The 23,873-nt window shown below is 44.7% G+C and overlaps 1 protein-coding gene across 1 annotated transcript in view; it reads left to right on the top strand.

The window, feature by feature from the left end:
* The window catches only part of MAP3K5 (mitogen-activated protein kinase kinase kinase 5), a 181,441-nt gene that overhangs the window by 29,665 nt on the left and 127,903 nt on the right, over nt 1-23,873 (top strand). Inside the window, exon 2 of the mRNA XM_080941715.1 lies at nt 19,040-19,179. Coding sequence (XP_080797841.1) covers nt 19,040-19,179 — 140 coding nt within the window. The remainder of the gene's footprint in view (nt 1-19,039; nt 19,180-23,873) is intronic.

The raw sequence follows: 23,873 nt of genomic DNA, 5'->3' as shown, positions 1-23,873 counted from the left end.
TTTGTGGTTTGCATGGTCAGGATTGTAGGTGTGCTGGGCGCTTTGGCACTCCTTCCTGCGTCCTCTGCTCAAACAAAAGAGAGGAAGTCATTCCAGGGAAAAGGTCCCAACAGCCACTTGACCCAGAAGCAGCCAGAGCCTGCTGCCTTCTCACTTAGCACTGTGTTCCCCAGGGAAGACTTCTGAGGCCGCATTAGCTCTAGAGCACCATCAGAATTACCACTGTATTTATGTGGGAAAACTGAAAAGTCAGGGAAGCCACTTTCCTTCCCCCAAATTTGTGTGAAGATAAAATGCATCCGTATAAAAGAGAGAAAAGTTGTCATTTGTTCAGCCAACTTGGAGGGACTTTTCCAAAACAGGACACAATAGACAAATGCAGACGATACAATTAAATTGCTCAAAAAGCCAGTTAGTGACGGGCAAGCGCATGCAGTTGCCGTCCTGCCAGCCTTGTGAACGGGAAGAACTAGGCCCCACCCTGGTCCTGCTGACCCTGGCATTCATTAGAAGGACAGTGATTTATTTCCATTAATATGAAAGTGAATACTTGTCAACAAAATTTCTAAGGAGCAAGATAATGGATCCAAATGCTGAAGTAGGCAGCCTGCTTTTCCCGTGGTTGCTGGGGGAGTTGGCATTTTCAAGGCAGATTCCAAATCAGCGAAATCAGTGGTTTGTAGTGTTTTCCAGCCTTGATGGAAGTTAGAGTCATCTGATTCTGAAAAACAAAAACGAACCAACACACACACACACACACACACACACACACACACACACACCCTAGTAAACCAGGCTCGCCTGTGTGAGAACTGAGCTCACTGTTTTCAAGCTTCTCTGACTGAAGTGTGCACATGAGGCTGTGCTTGAGTCATGCTTGCAACTGTACCGTGTCTAACCAGGAGTCCCAGGTGTGGGCATCTACACACGGGAGTGCATGGGGAAAAGTACCAGTAAGCTTCCTTCTATTGGCTTGGTGGCCTGGCTGGGTCTCAGCCCATTCTTGATGTGTCCTGGGCTTTTGCTAAATTGTCATCAGACTTCCTTGTAACCCTGACACAGTGATCAGAGATTTGGAGACAGGCAGGAAGGAGTGGTGTGTGTGTGTGTGTGCATGTGTGCTTTTAGTATACATACATATATATGATTATCTTTTTAGAATATAATGTATACATTACATTTTAGAGTCCCTATTCCTGCACGAACACAGCCTCTCTATCAACTTCCTTACCAGAATAATACATTAATTACAACCGAAGACCTTTCACTGCCTTATTATTATCGTCCCAAATCCGTTACTTACAGTAGGAGTTATTCTTGGTGTAAATGCTGCATGTTTGGATAGATACGTGACATCATATATCCACTATGACTACACCACACAGGAAAGTTTCACCCTCCTAAAATGTCCTACATACTACCTACGCATCTCTCTGCCCTTTAGCCACCGGCGAGCACCGGTCCTTTTGCATTTTGGTCTCATCACTGAACCGTATGGTACGCCAGCTTCTTGCACTTAGTAACGTACGTTAGTTTCCGTCGTATCTTTTTCATAGCCTGACAACTCAGTTCTCATGTGCCTCAGTTTACCCATCCACTTAAGGTACCTCCTCAGGCTGCTTAAGTTCTGACAGTTGGTTATGGACATAGTGTGCAGGCTTACTCTTTTGCCAGTGTAAGTTTCAACGCATTGGATCAATGAATAGGAATACGATTTCCAGATAACAGGGACAAATGATGCTTTGTGAGGCCCTGCCAGACTGGCTGTGCCATCTTGCCCTCCCTGTCAGGAGTGTTTGTGTGGTTGCTGCTGGCTGTCCATCCTGAGCTTCCTTACTGTTGATGCTGGGGCCCATCCACTGCCTCCCTTTTGTCTCTTTTTCAAGTCCCTCGGGGCAGGAGCTATTGATTACATTTTCATGCAATTTTTTTTTTTTTTTTTTTGCCATCTGTTTATCTTCTTTGCTAAAGGTGTTCAAGCATTTGCTTTACTTTTCAGTCTGGTTGGTTTCATTGGGGGTTTTAACAGCTTTTTTCATTTTACATTTTTGCGTAACTTCTGTTGTCAGATTTGTTTCTTGAAAATATATCTCCTACTCTGTGACTCATGCCTGATTATTGGCAACAGAAGGCTTTTTTTGAGGGTGGGTGGAGAGGGTCTTACTATATTGTCTGGCCTGAAACTTACGGTTTAGACCAGGCTGGTCTAGAACTCAGAGATTCACCTACTTCTGCTTCCCAAGGTGCTGGATTAAAGGTGTGCGCCACCATGTCTGGTCAAAGCAGCAGCCCTCAAATCCAGGCTAACAGTTTTTTTCTTTTGTGGCCCCTGCTTTTGGTGACCACCCTATCTGCCAGGTTATCCCCTTGTGGCATTTCCCAGGGGATTCAAGGTTTACATTTTACATTCAAGTCTATGATCTGTTTGGGTTAGTTTTTCTGAAGAGCTAAGGTCTGTATCTAGATTCATTTTCTTTTCCTATGTGAAATTGGAGTTGCCACACCCTCCTTTATTGGAAAGACTACCTTTGTTCCGTTGAATGCCTTTTGCTCACTCAGTGTGAACTCATTTCTGGCTCTCTGCTTTCTTTCGCTCACCAATTCATCTGCTTTTGTTTGCTTTTTCCCACTGGCATCGTGCTGGTTTGGTTTCAGTGGCTCACAGTAAGTTGTGAGTTTGAATAACACCAGTGCAGTGGTTAAGGTCTCACTTGCTAACTTCACACCTGAAAGAAGGGACCTTGGGTGGAGAGTTTCGTCAGATTGGCTTGGGCATGGCTGCGGGGGGCACTGTCTTGATTGGTGATTCACGTGAGATGGTCAGACTGCTCTGGATAGTGCCATCCCTTAGCAGGGGTCCCGAGTGTGTAAGAAAGCAGGTTGGCCACCAGACAGTTAGGATGAGGGTCCTAAAGTCCACACCCACACAGGGTGACACACTTACTCCACCAAGGCCACACCTTCTGATAGTGCCACTCCCTGGGCCAAGCATAAACAAACTATCATAATATGTGACGTGATGTGTGAGTGTGTGTGTTTAAGACACACCTCACTATGCTGAGGCTGGCTTTGAACTCACTGCAATCCTCCTGTCTCAGCCTCCTGAGTGATAGGATTCTAAGTCAAAGATCACACATCTTTAAATATACTCATTGTATTATATATATTTTAAGAACTATTTATTAATCATAAAACCATTATATTTTAATCATCTGCCTGAATATAGCTTTACTTATTGTGCATTTAGTAGTCACATTGCTACAGTCATCATGATGGAACTAAGTTCCATATGGAACTAAGCCACGTTGTTGACAGGAACACACATGCAACACCGTAGTGAGATGGGAAGGGGTTACTGGAAACCCAGCATCACCACGGAGCAGTGAGTGGTTCTAAGAGTGAAAACTACACCACAGTACCTATTCCAATAATAATAATATAGGAGCTCAGCACCTGGACTGACTTAAAATAATCCAAGTAAATGGTGGAAAATCACTCAGTTGTTTAGTACTCAGGCTCATGTTCATGGTCTGGCTTGTGTATGATATGCTCAAAGGAATGGTATGGAACAGACCTTTTTTTTTTTTTTAAAGCAATTTGTTTAACACTTCTTCTAAAGTGAGACAGAGTAATTCAGTGTCAGGTTGGTTTTGTGTCAACTTGACACAAGCTGGAGTTAATCACAGAGAAAGGAGCCTCAGCTGAGGAAAGGCCTCCATGAGATTCAGCTGTAAGGCATGTTCTCAACTAGTGATCAAAGGGGAGGGCCCAGCCCATTGTGGGTGGAGCCATCCCTGGCCCAGCCCATTGTGGGTGGAGCCATCCCTGGGCTGGAAGACCTGGGTTCTATAAGAAAGCAGGCTGAGCAAGCCAGGGGAAGCAAGCCAGTAAGTGACATCCCCCCATGGCCTCTGCATCAGCTCCTGCTTCCTGCCCTGCTTGGGTTCCAGTCCTGACATCCTTTGGTGATGAACAGCAATGAGGAAGTGTAAGCTGAATAAACCCTTTCCTCCCCAACTTGATTCTTGGTCATGATGTTTTGTGCAGGAATAGAAACCCTGACTAAGACACTCAGGAACCCTAGTAAACACACCATTTGGTTAGCAATGGGGTTATGGGTGGTGGAATTTCAGGTTCCCTTATTTTCTCTCTTTGCCTGTGTTCCTCTGAAATAAATCACAAAGAGTAGAAAGAGCTGGGGAGAGTGCAGTCTGGATCTGGCCATCTGGATTAAACCAGTTCCCCAAGAATATTTTGAACTTTTAGTTCAGGACTCAAGGAACACATGGCCTGACTTATAAAATCACTTTGTCTCCTGGATGTCTCTCTCTCTCTCACACACACACACACACAGACACACACACACACACACACACACACACACAGACACACACACCTTAGCTTTGGCATGGTGTTTCCAATAAGAGATGAAAATAAGCAAACCTGAGAGAGCAGAGGTAAACTCTTGGGGGAAGACCAACAAAGGGTCCAAGAAAGGAAAGGAATATTAAAGAGAAGGGGGCAGGCATCTTTTCACACCACCTCTGTCCACTTGAGGACACTGACCAAGGCCAAGTTGAAAGCCTGCACCAAACAAAAAGCATTTTTACCCCAAGGCACATGAGGCCTGACATTTAAAAGCCGGCGGAGGTCATTCTATACTGTTTTTTGAAATATTCTTTCTTACACGGGCCTGGGAGATTGTCATTGAGAGAAATGTGACCAGCATGTGGCTGACAAGTGTCTCAAAGCACTCTCACTGAGACTTTAGGCCTCTGTGGGCATCTTTTGCCACTGCCCCTTGGAGGAGCATTTACCATGCAGCCTCTGCCCTCATTGCTCAGAACCTGGCAGGGATGGTGGGGAGGGAAGAGAGACTCAACTAGAGATGTTAGTGGCTAGCTTGACATAAAGGGGTCCCAGACGTCTGGAGCCATACCCAGGAGACTAACATGTATTTCAGTTGGCCATCCTCACATTTTCCTGGGCTCTTTAAACTAGTTGCTCTCCAGACCTGAGGCCTACCTGCACTGCTGGCTGCGTCTCTGACTTAGAGTCTCTGGAAGATGTTCTTTACAGATTTCTTCAGAACACCCAGTTCTTGCGAGAAGAATGAAGCTGAAATTGCCAATTATACAGCTCCTGTAATCAGGAGGAGGCTAGAAATCCATCTATGACCTGTGGTTGACAGGTCCCTGTGGAGGCAGTAAAGTATGCCTGTGCCTCCCAACCCATGGTTCACTCTGTGGCAGTGACTAATAGTCACTAAGGGACAGTTGTTAATAATCTCTCCCCACAAGAGGGACTGTCCTTACTCTTACATGACTGACGAAAGTATGAGCTTGAGGGTCTAAGACCAGAGCTCCTGGCATTGCTTGCTAGTGTGGGCTTAGACAGCGAGACTTCAGGCAGTTGTACCCCGATTGTGGTAAATCTCCAACCCCAATAAGCCCATTCAAGGAAAATGCAACAAAGTTGCAGTGAATCTCCAACCCCTGTTGCAGGTAATTTTCATAAGGTTGCTTTCTTGAGAGCTCATTCAGAGTTCCCTCAACCTCAAACTGCCAAAGGTCCAGGCTGTGCCCTTTCTCCTGCCCACCAGAAGTCCCACCTTTTCTCCTTCACCTAGCAATTGGCTTCAGCCGTCTTTATTGACGCAATCAAGAACCAATTAGGGAATTGATACCTCCCTTACACATCCCTCCCTTCAGGAGGTGCACCTTAGCCACTGTAATGCCTGCGAGTTCTGCCCACTCATGAGGCACATTGCTTTCCACGACTTTGTTTCTGCAACTCCTTAAGATATGATGGCATTGTCAAGGGAGCCCCCATCAACTAACCAGATCTGTGCTTACAGGTCGGAACGCACGTGCGTGCATGTGTGCACATGTATATATGCACGAGTATGTCTGTGCATGTGCGTGTGTGCGTGTGTGTGTGTGTGTGTGTGTGTGTGTGTGTGTGTGTGTGTATACACACTTATTTGGTTTATTTTGAATCCCAGTGCCCAGCATGTAGTAGGGATTTAATGAGCATGAGTTGAACAAATGATTACACAGGTCCACATGTGTCGCTCATCGTGGGAGCACAATGCTCCCAATGCGGGCGCAGCTAGCACCTCAGTGATGCCAACAGTTTGTTTTTGTTTGTTAGCTGCTTTGTTTTCAATGGTTAGTTAGGCAGATAGAAACAAATGCTGAGAGTTCCGGAGACATGTAACTCTTTCAAATGAATTAATCTGGTTAATACCCTTGGAAAACTTACAGTTTGTTCCCCAAAGGCCTTCTGTGGGTGCGGTGGTGTTGTGTGGGCCTTGCCTTTGGGTAAATCTGGGAGAATTTCTTTGGTTCTAGGAGTTGGTGGTTTTGTTTGTTTCTCTCATTTGGGGAGCGTGAAGCAAAAACTGTCCTCTTACTAGCAAATGCTATTTCTCCAAGGTTTTTTGATTAGACGGGTAATTACGCCTTCCCACCCTCACCCCCAGTGAAGACACGCAGACACTTCTGTAGCATGCAGTGGGAGGGATTTTTGCAAGAGAAAGCAGCACAAACTCCTTGTGAACTGTGAGTATATGGGTGATGGGTCTAGGGAGAGAATATATCTTAACACCAAGTTCAAACGTGAGCAAAAGTCAGCGTCTTCCCTCCTAAGAGAAATGGGTCATACTGGGAAGAAATCCCCCAAACTGTCTGTAGTTGGAGCAGCTGGGGGTGATGTGTGTACACATTCCCAGGTGGTGGAGAAAGACGCTGGATCATGCGGTCACAGAGCAGTGAGACCCATCCTTCCTTCCCGTGACTTAACCCTGTGTCCGGTCACTTCTTGCTCTGTGCCCTTTGACCCTAGCCCTGTGCTCATGTGTCCTTCTGTCTCATCTCATGTGAAGACCCGGGACTCAGCCAACCAATAGCTGCTACCGATTCCTTTGACCACTGGCCCCCCCCCCCCCAGTATCTTTCACGGAACAAAGGAAAAAACTTGTTAATAAGCAAGGTGGTCAAGAGCCGAATGGAGCATTTGCAGACTGGGGTGGTCGGGGCTGCTACAGAGCCCCCTCTGAGTGTGACATGAAAGCCTTGAAAGGTCCCCTGGCAGGACTGGTGTCTGTTGTATAGACCCGTGCCCTTTGCCCTTCTGGAGATAGACCAAGGGTCTCTTCCTCCCAGTTAGTCATCATGTGGCTGGTTTTTTTCTCAAGTGACACTTCTGTGAATGTGTTCTTCTTTCTAATTAAAACCATATCAGATTTCTTGGAAAGCGAGTTTCTTAAAACAATTTAATTTTACTTGACATTTGGAGTAAAAAGACTAATGTGTTACAGTCGAGGAAGGTCAGTCTGTTAGCAAAATAAACAAAACGAAGAGATTATTTGGCAATGAAGAGCCTTCCTCCATTCATTTGCCTAATCTGTGACACTCAGGAAAGACATTTATCACCCTCCCTCGGAGAATCCAAACTCAAATGGAATGTCAACACTACACTAGGAATGGAGTCTGACTGGCAGGGTCCTGTTCACACCTCTGTGGTGTGAGAATCACAGAACCATTAGGAGAAGTTTTGTAAATCTGACTAGGTGTCAGTCATTCATTGATGAGGTGTGGAAAGGAAGTGTGACCAGGTGAAACCCTGGAGAAACCTTAGGAATCCTGAAACAGTCTGGAGCTGCTAGGGATTACTCACACCTCTGAGATCCTAGGCTTGGAAGCCCAGGGGGAGCCCTCCACGCTGGCCTGCTGACCAGGGTGAGCAGCGTTCTCAGCCACACGGCTAGTGTACATCTTGGCTTCATTCGCTCTCCACTTGTATCAAGTGTGCCAGACTCTATTCCTCTAGTACTGAGCTACACCCTAGATGCCGCCTTACATTTTTTGCATGCATATAGCTTAATTATCACGTTACATATTTATATTCTGGAAGATAATGTTTACTGCCACAGTACCTTGTAACACTTAGAATAATTCTTTTTTTCTTCTTCTATTTTATTTTATGTGTAATGGGTGTTTTACTGATATCTGTGTCTGTGAACCAAAACACACAATGCCTTTGGTGGCCAGAGAGGGCGTTGGGGCTACAGTTCCAGATGATTGTGAGCGGCCCTGTGGGTGCTGGTATTTGAATTGGGTCCTTGGAAGAACAGCCAGTGCTGTTGAGCATTGAGCATCGGTCCAGCTCCATTAAAACAATTATATTTTTAATGTCATGAAATATTCTATTTTCAAAATTTTAATTCTGATTTCTTTCTCTGCTCCCTCATAGTCTTTTTTATTTTTTAACAAAATAAAACCAGATCACTTTTCCCACATATTTTTCTGGCATCTGAATGGTGGTCACTGGATCACTGTGTTGTGTAAACATAACACACATATATGACAGTGAGAATTTTTTTCCCTTGCCAAGGATTGGAATATATTTCAATCAAAACAGTCAATCATAACGGAATTGCTGTGGTTATTTTTTTCTGAAGAAACACTGTCCAGGGATGTGGAAGTTCTTCCTAGCTGCTCTCTGCTGCCTTCTGTGAATAAGTTATTAACATCTTGGATTATGGAGAATAATATTCTACTCAAGAAACACATCTATGAAAAACAATCAGATCTTCCCAGATGACTCTAACCTAGGCAGCTGCTAATTCACTGAGGCCAATACCTGGTTTGGTGGGGAGTGGGTGTACTTTCATAAGATTCTTAAAACTACAGACTCCGCTGTGCACTTGAGACCTCACTGAAGCGAGGCTGAAGATGGGGATTTGATGATTTAATTAAAACTGGAGAGGAAAGACAAGAAACAAATAACATACACTTTAGCTACAATCTCAAAAGCACACAGAACTCCTAAAATAGCCTGTCTAGACTTTTCAGTGTCTTACGTTAGATTAATTACATAGGGCTGCAATACACCACAAGAATCGAGTTTATAGAGTGCTGAATTTATGATGATTCAAGCCCAGAAGACCTTCAGGAAATGTAGCAGTTCTGATGAAGCAGCACTTTGTGGTGTTAATGTAGACATTTATACCAGGGTTAAAGCTCTCTACCCTGTTTCCACCTCTAATGCATATGGTGTTTGTTGTACAACCACTTTAAGCTTATCCCTGACTAGCTTACAAATAAATGAGATTGTGACAGTGGTTATTTTATTTGACTTTGACAGTTACTGGGTTGTAATCACTAATCTAGTCTTCTACTGCTGGCCTGGCCAAATAAAATAACTACCCCCCTCCCCTCCTCTTTCTCCTCCTCCTTCAACTCTACCTTATCATCTCTTCTCTCCTCAGCTCTCCACCCCAGGTCCCTCCAACCTGCCCCCCCACCCCTAATCCCTCCAGTAATTAATTGGCTGTAGCCAATTTTATTTACCCAAGTTTAAATAAATCGTTTTAAATCAAGAAACAAGGTTTGAAAAACCAAAGCTTATAAACGTGAGAATTCACTCATAGTCCCAGACCTTTGGATACAGAATTCGGCGTTATAAGACACAGCAATAGACCAAACCTCAGCAGGGATTCTGTCTCATAATGGATTTTAGGATTTTGACACCCTTCCAACACATACACTTGAACTCATGGCCATCTTCCTGCATTAGGATTATAGGCAGTTCCACCACGTCTATTTTACACACCATTCCTCAGTTTATTGTTGTTAACATAATTTTAAGAAATAAATTCTTTGCCAGATGCAATGACTCATAACTTGTGATGTAAGTATCCAAGAGGCTTAGGAAGGAGGAACGTTTGAGGCCAGTATGGGGCTGTCTAAGTGGGATGGTTGAATATGCTGTGAGGAGGTGTGGCCTTGCTGGAGGAAGTGTGTCACTGTGGGGGCGGGCTTTGGAGGTCTCCACCAATGCTCAGCCTCCGCCCATTGCAGAAGAGAACTTTCTTGCTCCAGGCTGCCTTCGGATTAAGATGTAGAACTCTCAGCTCCTTCTCCAGCACCATGGACCTGCATGCTCACATGCTTCTTGTTGTGATGATAATGAACCTAACCTCTGAAACTATAAGCCAGCCACAATTAAATGTTGTCCTTTATGGGAGTCTCTTCATAGCAATGGAAACCCTAACTAAGACAAGAAATCATATTAAATATAGAACTGTCTTCTTTCCATGAGTCTGCACACATGTGAACATGCACCCCCCCACACACACACAAGCATGCACACCCACAGAAAACATTCCATCTTAAATTACTTGCTGCACACCAGAAGATAAAGATGAGTATATTAGCTTCTTTATGAGCCAGAGTGAGGGAGTCCTTGAAGACAGAATTTGGGTACAGCATTTACCATCAAAAGCTGCGTGTTCAAGGTTCGTCTTTGCTGGAAGGGAAGGATTCCCCTCGCCAACCCAATCCACCTGTAACTAAGAATGATTATTGGTGAGGTTGAACTTTTTATGCCTGGATCGGACTGTTGTCTCTGGCCGCCGAGCTCTTCACGATTGCTTAGTCTGTAGCTTCTCAATTGCACCCTTTGCTCTTTTACACAACTTCACTGTGTGCGGGGGGGGGGGGTGGAGGGAGAGAGAGAGAAAGACAGACTCTATAAAGTATAGGGGTTGCTATGGCACCGTTGTCACCCCCACAAGTGGCAGAAACACTGATAGGTTCCTCTGAGTGCAGATGGAATGCTTGGAAGCAGGTCACCACTGCCCAGATTTCCAGTCAGGCCCCCAGGATTCAGGGGACTACATCTCTCTGTGGAAGGACCCCCCAGCTCTCTGCCCAACAAGAATCATCAGCTGAAGTCAAAGGCCTCAGAATCCTTCCTCCCGTTTCATAGTTTTCCCTTTGCCATAGCATTTCTCTTTCTGCCCTTAAAATATTCTTTCTTTGTTATTAACTTTTTCCCTCTGTCACAGAACCTAACTATCTTGTCTGAGAACACAGATAATCTGTCTGCATTCACTAGCCCTCTTGGACTTACGAATCTTTAGCTGGCGTTCAGATGTACTATTCCAATGCTAAATTCCTTCTGCCGTAAAGGCTGCCAGATCTCTTCATTTTCTTACTAAACATTCTTTCCAAAGATCTTGGCAAATGACCCTTGTTCTTTGGAGTCTCCTCTGTGTTCTTCTCATTTCATTCAGCACCTTGAGTTTTCTAGAGTTCTAGTTCTTCATCTTGAGGCTCCTCTGCAAGGCTCGTACCAACAGAAATTGTTCCTGACCTGCCGCATTATCTACAGCAAACTTTGAGAACCTCTTATGCTAATTTATTTGGAAAGGGGGTTTTTGCAGATGAAATCGTGCTAAGGATTATGAGATAAGCTCTCTTGGAGTGTCTTGGTGGCTCCCAAATGCCACCAAAATACATATCCTGATAGGAGATGTAGAGGGCAGGCTGATGTCACATGAACATACAACACAAGCCCTGGCTCTCCTGACACTTTGATTTTAGACTTTTGACCTTTAAAATACAGAATAACGTTTCTGTTGTTTCATGACATAAAGTTGTTTTACAGTGTTCACTATTATGACTTTAAACTGTCACCCCATGTGTTTATAGTCCACTCTTTTTACTTCTACTGTTGATGGCTTACACACAGGGCTGCTTTGAACATCCCTTACCTGTCTTTTATTGACCAAGATCTGTGTTTCCACTGGGTACATAACAAGGAGGGGGAAGTCCCAGGTCTTAGAACCCTTCACACTTTGTTCAGAACTGGATTGACATTCTCTTCTACACCCACTACTTCCGTTACTACCCATAGCTGAGACTTTACCAGAACATCGACTGACGTTCATCTTTGATCCTTCTCGATTCCAATGTTCTCCATGGACAACAGGAGTTGTGTAGCTTCCCAATATCATATGCTTGTCACCTTTGGGAGGGACCTCAGGAAGTCTTCTTCATAGTACTTGTAGGACGCTGGCTGAAGGTCATGAGTAACGTTTTACAAATTCCCATAAGATCGTTTAGGTTGTAACTTGTTTCAGATTGCTCATAAAATCGGAAAGCCAAGGAATGCAGGTGATATTTCTGTCAATCAAACAAGTATTGGGAGAGTGGTAAATACTTTAGAGTAACCTTCTTACTTCATCCGTTGAAAAAGGTTGGCCCAGGATGCTGTTTTTTCTGTATTTCTCTCTGACCATGCCATCTCCTATCCTGCCTTTCATGGGCCGAGACTGCGATATTTTCTCCGCTCTGTGACCGACCATTCTCCAATCCCCAGGCAAATAATGCCCTGTTCACAAAGGCATGCTGCATGTATCCACACGGCTCCAGATGCTCTAACCTCTGAGTGAGCACCCCTGTTTATTTTTCCACAGCCGCAGCTGCCCTTCAGCTTTTTACCAGCCCTTGCCAATGTGTTCCCAACCCCTCCCAAAGGAGGCAAAATTATGTTTCTTGTTTAACTCCCATAGTGTATCACAGGTAATAGGGCCCTGTATGTGATACGCACTCAGGATGTTTATCAAATTAAATTGATGCTAATACCTCAGCCTTGGGAATTAACCCATTGTGATAGGATAGGGAGGTGGGGAATCTCTCTTTGTTGCGTTTCGGAGGGGGACAGCAACCTCTAGACTGTATCCTACTAGAAACATTGGTCCTTGGGCTCTGGCTTTGTCATGACTGATGATCATATATATATATGTGTGTGTGTGTGTGTGTGTGTGTGTGTGTGTGTGTAATAAACATATATAATGTATAATATATGTTCCATTGAATAGATAAAAAGTAATGATGGGTTAATGTTTTGTTTTATATTCTGCTCTGGCTTTTAGAAACAGCAGTGACTCATTGGATATTTAACTAACAGATACTGTGTCATGAGAGGAAAATTCAGTTAAAGAAGAGAAAGGCAAATCTCGAATACTCTGAATGATGTTGATCAAAGTGCAATTGGCCTTAACGGATTTGTTGTTGCTCTGAACTTCATTATACTCAAATAGTCTACCACTAAACCTAATTTTATGCTCCATTTAACATTAACTCAGTTAGGACAAGGAAACAAAGTATGCTTTCAGTAAAAATCATGTAGATTTTTATGTTTCCATCTAAACTTAACATGACTGGCTTGGTCCTGGGCTACTTAACAAGACAGCTTTACTTCCTGTTTTACCCTAGAACTCAACAGGACAGTGACTGAAAGCACCTCATGCCCAGTAGCTCAGGCCTTTAATGCCAGCACTCAGGAAGTAGAGGCACATTGATCTCCCTGGGTTCAAGGCCAATCTGGTCTATATTAAGAGTTCCAGGCTAGCCAGGGCTATATATACAGTGAGAGTCCATCTGGGGGCTGGGGGTGGGGGAATAGGGTTGGAGGGAGGGAGAACAGAGGGAGGGAGGTAAGGAAGGAGAGAGGGAGGGAGGGAAAGGGAAGGAAGGAAGCAGAGAGGGAAAGAGATGGGGGGCTTGCTTCTGTTCTAGAGTCACATGTCAGGAGTATAGTTTGCTCCTCCAGTCTCTTTCAGCCATAATTACATCATTTGTGTTCTAAGCTTACAGAATTCCCTCTCCTGCAGGTCATGATCTGGCTCAGGGAAAACCTCAGAGCATGAATTCTGGAGCCACATTCACGAGGCCGAATTCCGCTGCATCCATGTTTTAGCCAGAAGTGGCAGACAGAGTCTCTGCCCTGCGCCCTGACATATTAATATTAATTACAGCCAGAGGCCATTCTGAAGGGGAAGCAAGTTCATATTTGAAAGCATCTTGTGTTTGATGCATAGTAAATAACTAGGCATGTTAGCATACAGGTGACAAACTACCCTTCCTATACGTGTTTGGTGTCACTGTTCACAAAGGCCAAGTAAACCTTTGTTTCAAAACTTTCAAACAAATCATCTGTCAGTCATACACACTAAAAGGACTTTAGGCCAAGCGTGCGTGTACACCAGTTGATTTTTAGGGCACTTAGGGGGATATTTTTATGTGAGCACCTCACATAACAAATACCTACAGGTAACAGACAGAAACTTTCATAAACAAAAATGCCAACTCACAGACACAGGCTAACACTAGACCTGTAGGGGCAGAATGACGCACGGGATTAAATGGGGTTAACTGTCCAGAGGGCCCTAGAAGGAAACTCAAGGAACGTGAAATATAGTTGCATTTAATCAAAAGGCACTCTTAGTACAAACAAGGCATAACATGTATCTCAGCAACACAATTTTTAAAAAAAAACTTTTTACAATTCTTTGTAAATCTGGCACTTTGCACCCCAGTCCCATTCATGTCCTTGTCCCTTTGTATTCACCCTCACACCCCCCGCCCCCCCCAAAAAAACTCTGGAAGTTACAGTGTGTCCCAGTGTGTCCCACAGTACACCCCTTTGTCCCCATCTCTTGCAAATGTTCATTGCCATGAGTCATGATCTGGTTCAAGGCCTCTGGTTCTGTTCCACCTGAACTCCCCTTGGATCTTCTGTTTCAACAACACAGTCTTTTCTTAAACATTGAGAAAGTTTAGCAAGACAAAAGATCAGGGCTTCCTATGTAGACAGAGGCTAAAGAGAAGCTGGTTAGTGCTACTAGGAAACAATCATGTTTATGGTGATACTTGATGATCTAGTCTGGAGATCAAACCTAAATGGATTTTTCTTAAAAATACATCCCGAGGTGAGCTAAAGGGCAGAGGTCTCATTGTGGGTCCTCTTTGAGATGCAGTGTTTAACCTGACAGTAGGCGACAAGAATTCCCTGTTTGTAATGAAACCCATTCTCCTCCTTTCTGGGAGAACCCAGAGGGAGAAGGGCCCTTCCATCCTGTGAAGGCGAAACCTCATTTCATTGCAGAGTTCAACCTGTCTAGTTGGGTGGACATGTTGCGTGAACCATGAGGGTACAGACTGAAGTCTGGTTGGTTGGACGTCTTGGGTGAACCTTGAGGCTACAGACTGAAACTGGCTTCCAGTCAGTTGTGAGGGAAAGACGACTCATCGACCTGCAGGAAGCCCAGGTACTTGGTCCCTGGAATCAGGAGTCTGGCAAGGCAAGGAGAGCTGCAGATAACAAGCTCCACCAGAGCCAAGTGTTGTGCATCTTGCAGCCATGGAGAGCATAGAAAGTGTCTGACAGCGAGTTGGGGGAGGGGCAAGGGCCTCAGATATGTGCAGATTCACCCGAATGAGCTGTGGCTGTCTCAATGCCTCATGCAGAGAGTGGGGGAGGCTCCCAGAAGGAAAGGTGTTTCCTTAACCTGCTGACTATATTGGGCAGCCTTCCTTTCTCTAGTACCTTCAGGCCCTGTCTTTGCGAGGGACCTTCCGGGAAGTAAGGCTTTCCTTCAGAGAACTTGGTATCTCATAAGATTATAGGCGACTCATAGCTCCAGGGACTTTTGATCTTACTGAGATGTCCCAGCCAGAGATTGTCTTGCTTCTGCTCAACAGACAGCTAGAAGCACCAGAATGTAGGGAGGTCAAGGGAGATGAAGAGAGGCCAACAAAAATATGTGCTGGGAAGGAGCTCAAGGCATGGTGGCAAATGTATTTACCAGACTAGGATTGATACAAAGTTTTAATGAAGCCTGGATGGAGCTGGTGAAATGACTCAGTGGGAGGTACATATGCCACACACGTCTAAGGACCTGAGTTTCCTTTCCCCAGAACTGATGTAATGCCAGACATGCTGGGGGGGGGGGGATACAAATCTATGGTCCCAGTGTTCTTTCAGTGGGATGGGAATAGAACCAGGAGACTCCGTGGAAGCTTACAGGTCAGCCTGGCAGGAGTAGTCACTGCTGAACAAGAGACTCTTCAGCAAGATAGAAGGTGAGGACCAGCACCCAGCTTTGCCCCAGTCTTCTACATATGCACCGACAATGTAGGCACTCATAAATTTGGGTACAGAGATTCTTAAAAAACACATAGTAGGAGAGGTAGAAACTATAGTAGGTGAATTCTCAAAGAAAAGGGGACTCCCCCTCCTGCAAGGAAATAGGAGATTTAGCAGTTAGAACTCAGTTACTGTTCTACTAATGTCATAAAATACCCTGACTGAGGTGGTCTGAATAAGAATGGTCTCTTAGGAGCCCTTGAATGCCCAGTCACTGGGAAAATTAGGAGATTGTAGTCTTGTTGGAGAAATACACCACTGGATGTAAAAGTCTAAGCTCTCGTTCTAACACCAGCCTCCCTGTGATGATCTATAACAATGTAGGCTAAACCTCTGACACCGTAAGTGAGCCCCCAGGAAAGGTTTTCTTCTCAAGAGCTGCTGTGGACTTGGTGTCTCTTCACAGCAACAGAGCAGTAACTAAAACAATGGTCAGGGTGACTTGTAGAAGGAAGCATTTAATGGGAAGCTTGCTTACAGTTTCAGAGGGTTAGGCCATGTTTATTCTGATGGGGAGCATGGCAGTGGGCATGGAACTAACTGGAGTAGCACCTGAAAGCTTATATACTGATCTACAGCAGCAGGCAGAGAGAAAAACAGACCTGGCCTGGCTTGACACACCTCCTTCAGTCAAGCCACACCTCCTAATCCTTCCCAAGTAGTTCCACTAATTGTGACACCAAACATTCAAACATGAGCTTATGGGGACCATCCTGAATCAGACTACCGTCAGTCTTACCTCATGGGTCATTAGTTTGAGGTCAGTGTTTAAAGATAAGCGGTGTGGGGCTCACTATCTTGTTCAGAAGTAAATTTCATATCACTGCTTGTCTTTCTAAAGACTGGCCATTTGAAGTGTCAAGTCATAGGGATTCGGCTCTAACGCTTGCACAAGGCGTTGGAAGTCACTGAACAGTCTTTGGGCAGTTAGGGTTGGAGTATTGGAGACTGGGGCAGTCTGCTGTAACTTGTGACCTGTTTGCCTCCAAAGAATACTTTGGGGGAAGGTTTGGCACTTCCTTACTTAGTTAACACATAGTTACCATATGGCCCAAATTTCTGGGTGTTTGTCCAAGACAAATAGAAGCACAACTGTAGAAAGTCTTATAGTACAAGAATAGCAGCTTTGTTCAATGTTTCCCACCTGGAGACAATCCAAATGCCTTCTAACCAGTGACCAGACGTCTAGAGATGAATCTCAGATGCATCTTGCTAGGTGAAGGGAGCCAAACCCAAATGGTATGAGCTGTCTGATTCATCTCGATTCTCTTCTGGAAAAGGGAACATTGTAGGGTCAGTAATCAGATGTCAGTCACCAGGAGATGCCACTGGCTTGGAGCACTAACTGCAAAGGGACAAACTGAGAGAAGCTGGAGGGAAGGATTTATTAGTATTACTGGATTTTGAAATCCAGTAAGAACTTCTTAATGTCTTGGATAGCTTCTCCAGATGGATCTCTTCATTCCTTGGTGTTGGGATCTAATAAATAGGCCCCATTTTACTTACATCATTTATCTTTGATATCTAGTTCTCGTCTTCATCTGAAAACCTACTGCAGTGATCTCATTTTAGCGCCAAACTCCAGAGTCTTTGTCTGGAAGCTCCCCTCTGCTTATATTATGTTAGTTTTTTATTCTGTTTTCTTTTCAAATTTCTTATTTTCTCCATCACCCATTATTCTGTCTGGCTTCCCTCAGCCCTACTGCCACTGTAGGCTCCGCGTGTGACTGACTGTTGAGTGCAGGTACCTAGGGGAGGCAGAAGTCTTGTTTGGTCAGGAGGAAGATGTGTGTGTGATGGAATCTGATGATCCATTTATTTCTTGGGCTGATTTTTACGTAGGAACCCCCAAAGGAAAGACATGGTTTACTGTTCTTGCATCCAGCATTAGCTTTGAAGGAGGAGGCTTTAAAGCTTTTTAAATGGTAAAATATGCATCTTTCAACTCACTAGGTAAGTCAGTCTGCATGCTTGAGGCCCTGGGTTCTATCCCCAGCACCGCAGAAAAGAGAAAGAGAACCTTAGTTTTATTTCCTGTCTTCACATCCAGTCTCGGTGAATTTCTAACTTACGAGTTGGTGGTCATAAGACGGTAAACAGTGATGGGGAACGTGAAACGCAGAAGGTTTTACCATGGTTTACATTGCGGGGTATACGTTGACTACTTTTCCATCTACATGAATACACCTGTAGAATGTTAAAACTGGGATGTTCCCCACCTCTAAGCAGTTTTCTGTCTTCGGTTTTTGGTGGCTACATGTGCTTGAAATTGTCAACATATGTGTGTGATAGGCAACTTTGTTGTTCTGTAAGGACCCATCTAGCCACTTTTAAATTGACTTTCTGTTAGCACATAAAACATTAGGCTTTGTTACAGCAGTTTTCAAATGAACTTTGTTCCTGTTGCTTATCATCCCCATGTCTTCTCTGCCTGCAGGACTCCCATCCCTTCCTCCTTTCCCTTGCCTCGACCCCATAACTGCCTTTACTGTTTTATGTCACATGTGACCTTCAACCCTCCCACCTTCTGCAGCCTCCCACCTCAGACTAGATTCATCGCTGTGTCTCCCCTCCTCATCCACCCTTCCCCTCCCCTCTCCCCCTCTCCCTCCCCCTCACCACTCCCTTTGTACATGTTCAGTACATCAAGTTAGTTTCTCTTACACATTTTTTTACATGTATGAATGAGTTGGAGAGTAATTTTCAGTTTTATTCCTGTGCTGTGTTTTCCAATTCTGGCGTGGGGGTTTTGATATGAGGTGTCATGGAGTTTTGGAATATTTGCATCTGTGAATATATTATTCTTCACAGTCATATTGTTCTATGCCTCATTTTTTTTCCTTGATCATAATTTTCCACAAGGTAGCTGTATAGTAATTAATAATTAATATTAGAGATAGTTACAGACTAATGAATTTATATATTTTTTAAAAGCTATGTTTATGACTGTAATAGTCTATGGATCTTTTAAACTTTTTGATTTTGCCTTGTAAACTTACCGAATTGTAACACTAACATTTAACAGAGCCCCAGCTGCGGCTTCTAATCATTGCAGCCTCCCCTTGTTCTGCTGTATTTGTTTGATTTCTCTCTTTAAAAAAAAGAAAAAAAAAGTTGAGTTTTAAAAAACCACTTGCATTCTAAGTTCGGCGGTAAACAGAGAGGGACAATCCCTTTCCTCTCCCCGTTTGAGCACTGAGTTACCGAAACCCCAGGTATGGCGTTGACTTTGGGTGACTTCGTTTTCTGCTTGCAGACATCGCCGTGGTGGAGATGAACGACGCCTTCCGGCAGCCCTCCTTGTTTTACCATCTTGGAGTGAGAGAGAGCTTCAGCATGGCCAACAACATCATCCTTTACTGTGACACCAATTCCGACTCACTCCAGTCCCTGAAGGTAATGCCCTGCTCCCCATGGCTTTCCCTCCACAGGAGCAGTGAGGCCACACTAGAGTCCTCCAGAACATTTGACGTGCAGCTTACATTTGCGAAAAGTCGCTTTGGTCAATAGGATAGTTGGGCAGGGAAGACCGTTCACCTTGTGAGGTCTAATTGAATAAAAAACTATGAATGGTTTGGTTTCAGACCCAGGGACAAGAGACTGAGGCGCATACTTTACATATCAAAGCAGACCTGGCACCCAGGTTCTCCCAGCATCCCTCAGTTCCTACCTGGCTAACCTGCCCCCAACCCTGGACTTTCCAGCCCAGGCACTGGGTTGCCCTTCCCCAGAGGCTCCTCCAGACCATCCCCTTCTTCTCCTCCTCCTCCCCTCTCCCTCTGCCTCCCCCCCTCCCCCGCCTATCCCCTTTCTATCTCTGTCTACCGCACCCTACTCCTTGGCCTCCTTCCTCGGAGCCAGTGGGCTCTCCTGAGAGCAGCTTCTCAGTAAACCTACCTTTAATGTGTTCTAATCTGGCTTGAATTAGTTCATCTCACTGGCAGAGAAATGACCTACCATCATACCCAAGTAGAAACACTTAGTGTTAATGTCTGATTTCCAGGTCAGCCCATAAGACTGTTACTAAGGGGTCCTTGCATGTACCTGAATCTCAGCTAGTAACATCTTGAGGCAGGAGGATTGTGAGTTCTAGGTCAGCATGGGCTCCTGTCTCAAAACTCCAAAATCAAAACAAGCATCCTAGAGTAACAAAGCTCACAACAGGAAGCCTTTGGTCCATACCCCTTAGAAAGAAAGCCCACATGAGATATGCTAGGCCTAGCTGGGCCACCGGGGACTTCTCAGAACTCCAGCTAAATGTTTGCTTGCTTCTTGAAAGTGCTTTCAGTGGAGGTTCTCACTGCACATCCCCAGGAAAATGCACATAATTTCAACTAAGATGGCAGAAGGCAACAGAAACTTTTTTTTCCCTGTAAAATCCAAAGTACTATAATATCGTTTTCTCTGTTACTAGGCAACTACCGATATACAGGCATTTCCTCCATCCAACATGGTTGACTGAAAGGTTCTTGCCGTGAGTGTGTGGTGGCACACAACTTTAATCTCCGCACTCTGGAGCACAGGCAGTTGGTTCTCTTTGAGCTCTAGGCTAGCCTGGGCTATATATACATCCCCAGGACACTACATATCGAGGGCTGGTTTCAAAAACAACAGGAAAAAAGACTAACAAGGGGTACTTGTCAGGCGAGTGATTTTGCACCGGACAGTTCTTCGAAAGGAGTATGTAAAAAGCCAGTGTGGTGTCTGATATCACTCATTTCCTTCATGAAACTGGCATCGAGCTTCAGGAGGTCTTTTCAAAATCCTTTCCATCTTCCACTTTCCAAATCAGAGTCAGCCTTGGGGCTTAGGGCCTTAGCACCCAACACGGCTTAGCAGCTCTGTGAAAGTCTCCAGCCAGAAATCCACGCAAACATCTTAGCTCCTTTTGCCTCTATCTGAGCACTGAGGCATGCGTGATGTGCCTTCCTCTGGATGGCCTGCAGCTTCACCGAGCAAACACATCTCACTTCCTGCCAGAAGACCGTTCTGGACTTGAGAGGCATAGCCCAGCTCAGCCCTAAGACACTCTCACCTTCTTGGCGAGCTCTACTTTCACCCCACTAGTCCTTCGCTAAACCTCTCTCGGTTTTCTTCCAGGCTGGCTTTGAACGGGTGCGTGCTGATCGGCACCTGCGCTTCTCTAGTCCTCGGATAGTCTCATTCACCCTCGGTGTTCATTCGTCTTTGGATCAAACCCTCGTGGGGTTTAAACTGAGCACTTTGGGCGATTGGGATTTACTTTTTTTGTCGGAGTGTGGTAGATAGGAACTGAATTTATTTTTTCTACCTGTGGACACTCAGTTTTTTTTTTGTTTGTTTGTTTTTTGTTTTTTAACATTTGTTAATACTTGTAGTATTTTCCTCAGTGTGTTTTGACATTTTTGACAAGTATCTGATGGCTACCATTGCTGTGGAGGACAGTGTACCCTCAGGGAATGCTTACCTTAAAGAAAGAGGGAGGGAGGAAGGCAGATACACACACACCAAACACCACACACACACTAAACACCACACACATACAAACACCCTCCCACACACAACCTCCTCCCACACATACACACACACACCAAACACCACACACATACAAACATCATCCCACACACAACCCCCCCACACACACACGACAAGACAATCTCTCACTGGCCTACAGCTTGCCAAGTAGCCTAGGCTGGCTCTCCAGCAAGCCTCAGGAATGAGCCTGTCTTCCCTAAGTGCTGAGATTACAATAGCACAACATCACGCCTGGCTTTGTTCTTTTTCTTTTTCATGAGTTCTGGGGCTTGAACTGTGACCATGACAACGCAGATTTCTTACTCCGACTGTTTCTAGTCAGGTCGTTCACTTGCAAAGGGTGGAAATAGCGCAGAGCAGTTTCCGTGGCCTCGGTTTCCCGAGCTCTGTGCTACAGAGGAAAGCTGGTGCCTGTGCAGGGGCTGATTGCAGCCTAATTTTATTTCTTTATGTTGTAGTTTGTAATAAGCGTCACTTGGCTAGTCCCACTGTCTCCCACCAGAAAGGAGAGCCAAGGTGAACAAAAGCAGCCGTTTACAACAGCACGTCATAGACAGGCACATAAAACAAACGAGACACGGTCCCCTTGCCCGACCTTCACTTAGACTTGTGCGTGCCTTGAACACCAAGGACAGCGCAGCTGAGCCTGCTTCATCTTTTCTTACTCCTGCATTGAAACTGCAAAAATCCTTTAAAATCAACAGCTGAATTGTTTTAATCATGTCATGTGTTTGTGGGCAATTTATAATTATATGTTTATTGAAAATAATGTTTTTATACAGTATACCTGATCTCTGTTTCCTCCCCCTAAGTCCTTCTAGCTCCTCCCTGTTGCAGTAAATATTAAATATAAAAAAGCTTATCTCTTTATCTCGCCCCCCTCCCCCGAGGTTTGACTCCGCAGACACCACTTTTGGTCTGGAGCTGTGTGCACAGACTCTGTCACTCTGTCCTTTAGCCGCCCACTCCCAGGCCGTTCACTCCGCCTGCCTGACTGCCTTAATTCCAGGTGGAATTACCACCCCAGTGCCTTCTTTCTTCCACCTCTCATCACAAACACTTCAAAACCTGCTCACTTTTCAAACAGGCTTATATAATAGATTCTCAGTTCACAAACCCTCTACACAATAAGATCACATCCAATAGACAAAGATACTAACTGCCCTTCCATATGAGATAAAGACCTATAGAATCCCTTTAAATATTTATATCTACCTATGTCCAATTACAGCCACCAGGATCTAAGTCTGCTTTCCCTGGCTCCATCTTGATTTCTCCCAATCTCTGTTCCTCTTCGTTTTCCTACCTTTTCTCCACCTACCTCTTCACTGTCCAATCACGTATCAACTTAACATAAATCTATACCTCCCTACCTCCCCACCCACCCACCTCCATACCCTTTCCTTCTCACTGTAGAAGACAGGCAAACAAAACAAACTAGAAACACACACACACACACACACACACACACACACACACACACACGGAAAAGAGCAAAAGACAAAACCCGTCCACTCCACCTCTAGAACTAAAAATGTCCCCCTCCTCCCCTCTCTCCCATAAAGGAAGTATTTAAGTTTCATCTCTTAACACTCTCTGACTTTACGTTCTGTGTGATCCTGAGTGGTTGCACGCTATCAGATGTGTATGGCTCTTCTTGCAATCTTTCTCTGCCTCTTTCTCTCTTTTGGAAGACTCAGTTACCACTCTGTTGGGGAGGAGTAGGGACTTCTTCTGAGGTACCAGAGTCAGTCAGCCAGTGGCATCCTGGCCTCCTCCACACACTGAGTGATCCCAGACCATCTTAAATGCAGGAGATACATCAGAAGCTAATGGCTTTTAGCGTTCCGATTTTTGACAAAATGTAACTCTCAGCATAGAGTCTTGCCTGTAAGTATTAGTCAGTACTTAGAAGTTCACATGGTATTTAAAGAAAACTGTGAAAATGCTGTTCCTGTCCCAGAGAATGTCAACTTCCCTTTCTCAAAGTGAAAAGGATTTTTTTAAAAATAGTTTATTTCTCATGGGTATAATAACCACACTCAAGTGCAGGCCCGGCGCCCAGCCATAGACAATCAGAACAAAATGAACTCAGTGGTATTTGTGTAGACTTTTTGTCCCATGTGGGTGTTTTTGGACTTTTCTTTTCCTCTCACTAGACTTTTGCTTATACGTTGTGGGCTCCAATTTTGTGCTTTTATGGGCTTGTGTTTTCCATGCTTGTGTGTGTGTGTGTGTGTGTGTGTGTGTGTGTGTGTGTGTGATGCTGATGCTTGGGTATGTAGACATATCTTTACATTGTGCACGTGTATTTGGGTGCTTACATATAGGTACAGTGAGCACATAGAATCCCAAAGTTGATGATGTATACCTTTGTCATTGTGGTAGGTAGGGTGTCTCGGTGAGACTCAGTCTTACTAGTTAGAGACTAGTTACGGGTGGGCTGCCGCACTCACCTGGCACATACGTAGGATCCTGGGGGAATCCCACCTTGGGTCCTCACACTTACACAGCAAGCGCTTTAACCCTTAACCTCTCCTCTACATGGAGCGGTTGTTAGTGTTTTGTTTTAGGTG

The sequence above is a fragment of the Micromys minutus genome (genome assembly GCF_963924665.1).
Source record: "Micromys minutus genome assembly, chromosome: 30".
NCBI classification, from domain to species: Eukaryota; Metazoa; Chordata; class Mammalia; order Rodentia; family Muridae; genus Micromys; species Micromys minutus.
Note: the sequence above shows the minus strand (reverse complement) of the source record. Positions and strands in the feature narration are given on the sequence as shown.